Source organism: Apteryx rowi, unplaced genomic scaffold (assembly GCF_003343035.1).
Source record: "Apteryx rowi isolate R43461 unplaced genomic scaffold, aptRow1 scaffold_1315, whole genome shotgun sequence".
Classification (NCBI taxonomy): Eukaryota; Metazoa; Chordata; class Aves; order Apterygiformes; family Apterygidae; genus Apteryx; species Apteryx rowi.
The window spans coordinates 5,276-15,169 of NW_020447548.1; the positions used below are offsets into that span (position 1 = coordinate 5,276).

The 9,894-nt window shown below is 46.3% G+C and overlaps 1 protein-coding gene across 1 annotated transcript; it reads right to left on the reverse strand.

The window, feature by feature from the left end:
* Positions 1 to 2,276: 2,276 nt before the first annotated feature.
* Positions 2,277 to 7,707, reverse strand: LOC112961384 (keratin, type II cytoskeletal 4-like). The gene is made up of 9 exons (XM_026056499.1): positions 7,192 to 7,707; positions 6,325 to 6,545; positions 5,081 to 5,141; positions 4,516 to 4,611; positions 3,982 to 4,146; positions 3,397 to 3,522; positions 2,930 to 3,150; positions 2,669 to 2,703; positions 2,277 to 2,560 (listed from the first exon to the last, which is right to left on the reverse strand). Exons 1-9 carry the CDS (start codon positions 7,705 to 7,707, stop codon positions 2,277 to 2,279), a joined length of 1,725 nt encoding a protein of 574 aa, XP_025912284.1.
* Positions 7,708 to 9,894: the final 2,187 nt, after the last annotated feature.

Sequence of the window (9,894 nt, forward strand, 5' to 3'; positions counted from 1 at the left end):
ACCATTGCCCAGACAATATCCCCATCCAAGTAGTTACATGCCTTCATTGGCAAAGTTGAGACATTCCACAATCACTAGCAGATTTATTTCTTGAACATTTACAAACAGGGAACCCAGCATGGGATAAATGAAATGACTCATCCAGATCACAGAGCAAGTCTGCAGTTGACCAGGGACATGATTCAAAGTCTTCTAAGAAAGCAGTCAAACCACGCCGGTGGCTTTCAATACTTAAATTTACAGGTCATCAAAAATATTCTAAACTCTGCAGAAAGATAGAGCCTTGCAGAGGGCTGGAAGCTAGTTGTTCTCAGTTATCTTTTGCAGGTCCCTTAAAAGCAACCCACAGATCCCCAGGGTGGACTGAAAACCAGGCACAGCACAATGCTTCCTGCCAACCAGACGAGGGAAACCATCAGAGACAGAACATAGCCCGGCACCAAAGCTTGACAGAAATAACACAAGAGCAGAATTGTTGCTCTCTCTGCAGGGCCTGGGACAAATCACTTGTGTTGCCTGGGCCCTAGTGTCTTTCAGCAATCCCTTGGAAATGGGGGATTCTGCATCCACTCACCCTAAGGGATTGAGCAGTGTGCAGAGATAAAAGCAAAGAGAGTAAAAAACCGCAGGGTGGGCTCCAGCATCATGGATACTGAGGAATGTCAGCAATCGCTCTGAAGGAGCTGGAGGTATGACAATCACCCTTCCCTCTTGGGCACCATCTCTTACAGGATGCGTCAAAACCACTTAGTACCACACACTTTCTTTACCATGACAGCACCAGCTGTGGGCTAGCTAGCTCACCCTGCCATTGGGACAGTAAGTGGGGATAGCACTATTGGAGGACAGGGAGGATGTGTGGAGGCTGTGCACTGTGTCCAGGGGAGCATGTTGAGACAGTGGTTAGGGAGTCAGAGGAGCCTGAACAGCCCAAGTAGACAAACATGAGCAAGCAAAGAGCTTAGGAGAAAGGGGAAGAGAACAGGCTCCTAACACCAGCCAGCTGGTAGCTGAGTCTAAACAGACTGTTCTGCTCCCTAAAGGGGCCAAATGCCTTTACACCCCCAAGAAGAGGAAAGCAAGAACAATTAAGCTTTTGGGCTTGACCCAGAGCTGGATCATTTTGTCACCCCCCCGCCCCCAGAAAGGAGCTGGTTCCCATGGATGTAGCTCAAGAAAACCCTGCATTTCACAGACTCAGCCCGATCAAACCGCAGCACTGAGCCTAACCCAGCAATTTTGTCAGCCCAACCACTTCAGCTCTCCAAGACCTCCACCCTTTCTGCCAAAGTGACAAACTACACAAGATGTTCAAGAGTTAGGGGGTGGGAGAGGGGTGAGATTTGACAAAGGTGCAGGAAAACAGGCTACAAATTAGCGTTGGTTCCTTTAAATGCAAACTTCAAAGGGCACAGGAAAGTCAGGTAACACTTTCAGATCTCAAGAGGAGTCTTGTTAAAACATGAAACTATTCAGTCAGAAAGAAAACCACACAAACTCGCTGCCTCTAGTGTTTAATAGGATATGCCTTCTGCCAAAGGAGAAAGACTTAAGCAAACAAGCACATATATTCCCATGATCACAATAAAAACAGTAAAACCAGAACAAAACTGAACATTTTACAGTTGCTTCTAAAGAAAATTAGAGAAACTATCAGTATCTTGTTTAGACAAAATCACAGTGGGGTAAGACGTCTTTTCAGCTGAGACTCGTCATCATTAGGAAATTCTTGTTTTGGAGTCAGAGCCTTGGCTGATGTATAGCTGATTACAATTGCACCACATCTGGATCCAGCACAAGGTTTTAAAAGTCAAGCTGTTGCATAGACTTTATGGAACAAGCGTTCTTTGAAGTTTTCTTGGTAGCAGCACATGGACCAGTCCCATCTACCTGTCATTGGTGGAATGTCCCTTATTTGATCCACAGTGCTTTAGACCATTATCCCAGTTGTGTTTGGGGCTTTCCAGTGCATGGGCAGGTCCTGCTTTTCAGATGACTGTGCTCAGCACTCTGATAAATCAGCATTTTTGCAGTGCCTCAAGGGGAGCATCAGAAGTGGGAAGCCATTGTGGAAGGGGGCAAATAAAACCCCACTGTTGAGAATCTCAGTCATTAGCAAGTTGCCTTATTTTACTTTTCTGTGCAGTTTCTAAAGGATGATGGTGCTTGGTTTAAACCAAAATAGATGGTCGTCACCTTGGTGATAGATGGGTAGCAATGGTCACCATGCCAGTTGGCTCCTTTCTCCTTTGAGGGGGATGAGATAGCTCCCTTTCCTAGGCCCTCCGACTCACAGAGCTCGTCGACACAGAGGTGGTAGTTTTCAGGATGGTGCCAGATCCCGCTCCTGAGCCAGACCCTCCAACCGCAGAGCAGATGCCTGCCCCTGAGCTAAAGCCCCCTCCTCCTAAGCTGTACCCCCCACTGGAGCAGAAGCCACCACTGCCTACGTTACAGCTGCCTCTGCCACCTCCAAATCCAATTCCTCCACCTCTTCCTCCTCCAAGGCACAGTCCGCCGCCGAGTCCACCTCCCACAGCGCTGCTGCCACCCACCACAGCTGCAGAGACAAACAGAAGGTGCGGGATTACTTCCAATGCAGACATGCAGTCCTGGAGCACAACCCACAGCCCACCATGCTCCTTCCAGAGCAAGGAATGCTACTTACAGATGCTCACAGCACTCTGACACTCCCCAGACATCCTGCAAGGAAAAGACAGACTGTCAGCTCCAACCAGAGCATCTGCACTGGTACAAATCTGCATGCAGCCAGGCTTGGTCTATCAGACCTTGGGCATAAACAGCAGCTATAGGACCTTAGGCCATAGACAATGGCTATGCCATTAATGTTACTTTAACAGAGGGGACATGTGCTGAATCCTTCCCATTGATTTAGCAGGATGCAAACAAACTCTTATATCCCACTGACCTGCACTCCTCTCCCTCCAGCAGCTTCCTGTAGGTAGCAATCTCAATGTCCAGGGCCAGTTTGACAGTCATGAGCTCTTGGTATTCCCGGAGCTGACGGGTCAGATCTGCCTTGGCTTTCTGCAGGGCTGTTTCCAGCTCAGTCAGTTTTTCCTTGGCATCCTTGAGGGCCACCTCTCCACGTTCTTCAGCATCCACAATAGATGCCTGCAGAGTTTCACACTGGAGGACAAGGCATGGATCTGATGAGTGGGTCATGGACAGCCAGTCATAGATGTTCAGAAGCTGTGGTGCCCAAACATGCAATGCCCTTCTTTGTTTTATGCCTAGATCATTTGGGGTCAGCTGTTCCCAGATGCAACTAGTTCCTTCCTGTTTACACTAACTGTTACTGGAGCATTTGCTTGTAGGGAAGCCCTGAAGGGATTTACCTGTTCACATCCATTTCTCAGAAAATGCAACCCCTACCTGTTTCTTCACATTCTCAATCTCAGCCCGTATCCTCTGGATCATGCGGTTGAGCTCAGAGATCTCAGTCTTTGTGTCCTTAAGACTGTCTCCATGTTTTCCTGCTGTAGCCTGCAGCTCTTCATACTGATGGGCAGAAACAAGATGAGCACTTGATGTCCAACATGAATTGTTCCCCACAACTCTCCACACCACCACACACCAGCCAGGGTAAACATGCACACACTAGCTCAAGTCTAGCATCAGTATCAGCAATATTCCAGCTCCCAGTATAGGCTGCATAAGCCCAGCTAAATCCTAGGCATGGCCTTTAGTTTAGAACCAACTCCTTGTTGCCCATTGCAGCCTGGGATTCCCACTGGGTACACACCCACAAGATCCAAGTTAGCAAAGACACAGCATGAAGCTCCACTCTTCCTCTCTGCAGTTTATACAAGGAACATGAAAAAGCCCTGTCTCTCCTCCAGATTCCCTAAATCAGTGTTAAATATTCTTATCTTTGTTCTCCAAGGCTACTGAAACCAGTGGTAGCTCTTCCACCAACCTCAGCCATCCATGATCATGAGCGACATGTAGAACACTTACCTTGCATTGGTACCAACACTCAGCCTCCATCTGGCTCCTCTTGGCAATCTCCTCATACTGTGCTTTGACCTCTGCAATGATGCTGTTGAGGTCCAGTTTTCGATTATTATCCATGGACAGAACCACAGAAGTGTCAGATACTTGCTGCTGCATCTGGGACAGTTCCTGCAATTCACACCAGCACTGGCTTTACATACTTTCCTTAGAGTATAACACTCCATTCTTATTTAACCCTTCTCTTTTGAGATCCCCCACCCACCCCAGAGACCTAAATGTTTTCAAGTGCCTGGCAATTCTGGTTGAAAACATGAGACATCTAGAAGAAGCCTTTTGCTATTGTCCACCAGTATAAACATGGGGACAGGCTCACCAATATTAGACTGTTTAGTCTAGCAGAGGAAGGCAGAAAGGCAGCTAAAAAAATTGTCCAGGCATGCAAAAAAGGCAAGAAATAGGAGTAGTCATGGTGCAAAGCATGGAGAGAACTCATTTAGAGAAGCATTCTGTGGTGAAGAGAACAGCTGGACCACTTACCGCTTCATAAAGACATTTCAAGAAGTTAATCTCATCTGCCAGAGCATCCACGTTTGCCTGAAGTTCGACCTTGTTCATATAGACTCCATCCACATCCTGCCGCAGAAATTGGAAGTGAGTCTTTCCGCCTGACACATTGCTGTTATCTAATACTGAATTGTGAACCCATTGGTATTGGTGCCAATCTGTTTCTGCATGGAGCTTACTTGCAGGGGTCCTGGTTTAGGCCTGGGACTCGCAAGTGATTTCAACATAAATACAAATCAGTGACGAAGTAAGGCACTCTCTGAACAAAGATGGGTCTTTGCATGGGGGAAAACACAGCAGTGTTTTGAACATGCAGATAAAGACAGAATTTACACATTTGGTTATTTCGCTCCAGGTAGCAGGAACACTAGCACCTAACATTTTGCTCATCCTCTGCTCCATTATAAGGTTATCCTGACGTCAGCTCTGTCTTCATGCTCCGCTTGTTCTAATTAGCGACAAGTTTAATTAAAATCTGCCCTCATGATTCCAAGTGCTTTGTGTTCCTCGTTTATGTTTATTCAGCCAAGCACTTTACCTTTTTTAGGAGCACAAAATCGTTCTCTGCAGCTGTCCTTCTGTTTATTTCCTCTTCATACCTGTTGATTATAAAATGAGGGAGACTGAATCTGTCTGCTTATTTTGGCTCTTGCTGCCACTGCTGGCAACCAGACACCGTTGGCCTCAGACTAATGAATGTGGCAAAAATAGACCTGCCGTGAGCAAGATTTATGGACAAGCACCAGCGCTTCACCTTTCCGGATGAGCCACTGACTCCTGCCATCTCAAATACCTTTTTGAAGACAGCATGCAAACAGGAATCTTAGAGCTCCTTAAACCTAGTCCTGGTGGCTCTGGCCACTCCAGCTACTTTCACTGGCCCTAGGGACCTTCAGGCCCCCAGCATAGGCCATCCTGAATATTTCAGACTGCTCAGTTTGGCAGGTAATTGCTGCAGAGCATGGAGTTGTGGAGATGATCTCCAAAACAAGGTCAATTTTCCACCTGCAGCCTCAGTAAAGCAAGGGACATGGCTGATCCTGATGAACCCTGGACCTACTTTCCTGCAATTTTGTCTATCAAATTACTTTTCATATCTCTTTCAGTGGAAAGATTTCTCTAGGCTGTTCTTGCTTTCCTGGCTGAACAAATTAGTCTAGTAATACCAGGAAAAGCATCTCTTTTTCTTTCATTTCTGCTTTCAAAAGAAAGCTCTACTCTTGAAATGATCCATGAGAAAGTTATAGTAGGATTTAGCAACTGATCTGAGTTAATTAGTTCATTAAATCATAATAACAGATTAAGTGGGAAAGATGAAAAGTAGATAATCCTGCTTTGGTGACAAGCATAACTCAGACAACAAATAATACAGATTGAGAAAAATCTTGAAAAAACCACTGCCTACTGTCAAAATTCACAACTGATGAAAACTTCACCAAAACTTGTCTTTTATATTTTCTAATCCTCAACACAAGTGAAACATTGAGAATTCTTATAAGTCTTTGAATTTTCTGACTGTTCAAAGTTTAGTTTCTATTTTTCAGCCCTTTCTATGCAAGGAAAGAGGAGCACCAGCAAAAGTTTCAAGTTTTGACCAGCTCCATATGCAGTTTTATACAGCTGGTGAAACAATCAGACTTCATAAGAAATCAGACAGAGCTTAGACACTGTTATAAATTAACTCAGACCGGAATTTAAGCCCACACAGCCTAAGTTTTGGAAAAATTCCCATGAGGTCCTCAGCACAGCTGAACCACCATGACTACACAGAGAACAACATACTTGCTCTTGAAATCCTCTACCAGATCTTGAAAGTTCTTCAGCTCTGCCTCCAGCTGGTGCTTCTCATTTGAGAGGCCATCCAGCTGCTTCCTCAACCCATTGACGTAGGCTTCAAAAAACTGGTCAAGGTTCTTGCTGTTAGGGCCTGTGCCATGGCCTTGTTCCTGCAGGAGTTTCCACTTGGTCTCCAGGACTTTATTCTGCTGTTCTAGGAGTCGGACCTAAATGATTGCAGGGGACAGACAGAAAAAGTCAAACTATTCCCCAAGAGCATCTTCCTACTGACATTTTTTCATGCTGCCTACATCTAGGAAGTTTAACCTTTCTGCTCTTCTCCTCTGGTGAGCAGTGAGTTCCTAACCTGCTTCAGGGTCCCACTGGATAATTGCGAAAAATTTATTCTCATAGCTCTAGACTGAGTGGGCAAAGGTGAGTTGCCTCTCTTCTCTATACTCACAGGGTCCAAGCTGGAGAAACATGCTGAAATTCATAGCTTTGGCATTCTCTCCTTCAAGATGCATTTGGACTACTAACAAGTTGAAAGAAAACACCCAGAAGGTCTTAAGTCCACAGACAGAGCCAATCAGCAGGGACTCCTGTGAGGATGTTCTGCATGTTGGTGCACAGTCCCCTGGTTTAGCACCAGCATCATGGTCTTAAGAACCAGGGATCCTATTCCTGGGTTTCTCTATAACCTTGGGAAAGTCACTTCTCCAGCTACCATCTGCCTCATCTCTGTCTACAGGCAGTCTTTAGGGCTGTCTGTGCAACACCTGACACTTTAGGGTCATCACAGCAACTGCAATTAACAAGCTATGAGAAGATCAAAATCTCCCCAAATTGCAGAGAACATCACCCCCTTCTCACCTTGTCAATGAAGGAGGCAAATTTGTTGTTGAGGGTCTTCATCTCCTCCTGCTCCTGTAATCGCACCTTCTGGATCTCAGGGTCAATTTCAAGGTTGAGTGGGGCCAGCAGGCTCTGATTGATGGTCACTTCCTTGATGCCGCCCGGCAGGCAAACAGGAAAGCCAGGACCTCCCCTCCCATCAAACCCCCCAACACCACAACCAAAGCCACCAAAGCCACCACCAAGGCCTCCGCCAAAACCGCCTCCTGCCCCACCACCATAACCACCACCAAATCTTCCCCCAGCACTACAGCCAAAGCCTCCTTGACTACCAGCCCCACCAAATCCCCCCAGAGAGGTACTTTTACTCCCTCCCAAGCTATAGAGGCTCCTGCTACCAAAGCCACCAGCATTCCCAGAAGATCCCCTACATCCTCCACGGGACACAGAGCTGAATGTGACTTTGCTTCCCCCTCCGAAGCAAGCAGAGCTGGAGCTGAATCCCTTGCTGAGACCACATGACTGGCGAGACATGATGAGTCCCCAACAGTAAGCCCGTTAAGAGAGGAGAGCTTAGCAGCGTTATGTCCAGAAGCAAGAGAAGGTAAGTCCTGTAAAAGCAATGCCCAAATTCTCCTTTTTATGTGCTCAGGGAGTTGGCTGGATGACAGGGGAGTGGAGAAAATGTCATTTTTTATTCTATTCATTGTTTTAGGTGTGCTTGGCATGATGCCCTCCCCTCTTTCCTTTGCCACTGTGATGACCTGCCTCAAAACACTCCCTGGAGAGCTAAATAAACAAAGCTATTGTTGGTATTGGAAACACATCTTCAAATCAAATTTCCTTTGCTAGAAACTGTCAACTCATCACATGCTTTTTGAGGTTCTTCTGGCAATGACAAAGCAATACAAACTCCATGACATTTCACACCCAAGGGAGACCCTTCTTTTATGCATATCACTCATTTTGAGCCTTGTGGCAGGTACTCATTTCACTGAATTCCAACAAAAAAAAAGTTGTTTCCCAGTCACACCCTCAGATGCACTCCAGTTCAACCTCCTGCTCAGAGAACATTTGACTTCGTTTGTCCAAAACTGTTTCACAACCGAGGGAGGGAGCCCAAACAGCATCGGTCCTTGGCTGGGTTATAAAATTATGTATTCTTTACTTTGAGATAATGCTAAGCTTTAGAATATTTTAAAAGGCATTCCAGAACACTCAGGAAAAGACACAGGAAGCAACCAGTATTGCGACTGGAAGGACACAAAGGGGTTTGCAGAGACCAAGGTATCTCAGTATTTCTCTGGCTTCACTCCCTTCACTGTACTTCATTAGGATTGAGGTGCTGTTACCAGTCCAGTAAGTTCTGCTCTGTCCTCAACTGCAGGTCCCAATCCCTGCATCATGCTAGTGCCTAGACTGGAAGTTCTTCAGATTTGCTACACTATTTCTGGGTTCCTCTTGTTGATCAAACACAGCCCGTTGGGGATCAAGCAGGGCAAAAAACCTGCCGGCTGTCCTGCAGATCTCCCGCCGCAGAGCCAGGACCACAGCCCAGCTCCAGCCTTTGCCTCCTGGACACACAAGTGGCTGCCTATGGAGAGGCTCGGCTGGTTCACCACTCTGAGGCTGCTGGGCGAGGTTAAAAAAAGAAATGAAAGAACAGGGCAATTGCCAAGGCAAATTCCTTCTTCCCCGCTGTGTCTCAAATCTCATCAATGAAGCAGGGATCTGCTTTCACCAGGATCTTCTTTTAATCCGTGGAAGAAAGGATTCTGTGGCTGCTGAAGCAGAAAAGGGAGGGGAGGCAGATGATTTCTAACTGAAATGTGGTTGAAAGTTCAGTTTTGACTGTGGGGAAAATAGAGGATTTTCAGAGCCAGGGCTGGGTTTTCAGGTTTCCCAGATTTTTCCCCTCGACACCCTTGATGGAAAAAAGCCAAATTTAAAATTTTGTTTCCAAACAGGAACGTTCAAAAGTCTCTTCTGCCAGAGAAGACTGCAGTTCAACCCTGTCCTTCCCCTCCTCCCAGGGGCTCCAGCCACGATCGCCCATGCCCAGCACGTGGCACTTCGCAAGGGTGTTGAGTTCAGCCACTTTCCTTCCTTCCACCGCCAAAGCCACCCTGACTCCTGCGCTTACCCATTGGTAAACTCATTGTTTAAAAAACAACTTAATTGCTTAACCACTTTTAATTTATATTTTAATTAGCAGAGGTATCTGAAGATGCCTTCAAACTGAGGATCCCAATTTATCCTGCCATAAAAAAAAATATACAAGACTTCCCCCAAAACCACAAGCTGCAACTGAAGCCATGACAATAAAAGCCAGCTTAATGCTGTGCACTCTATAATTATCTTTTATTGGAGACGCTTGTGGGAGAGGTTTGGGGGAACCAGTTTCAGCTCTGAGTTTATTCGCTCCTAGCTTTTTGTGCATACATGCAAATCTGAGTCCAGGTAGAGTTAAATCCCTCTTGCAGAGGAATCCAGGGGGTGAGACAGGAAATCACTCCAGGAAGGGAGGGCTATTTCCTCCTGAATCTCATCATGCATTCATTGAACTGCAAGCTTTTCAGCCTAAGGGAATTTGCATAGCAGGGAAAAGTCAGGGAACTTGTGCTCCTCTTCGGCAACAAGCATTTGCAAGTCTCAGCAGTGCAAACTCTCCTGGTCCCATCCAGAAATCCTTTTCCACAGCAGGGCCCCAGGATCCCCGGT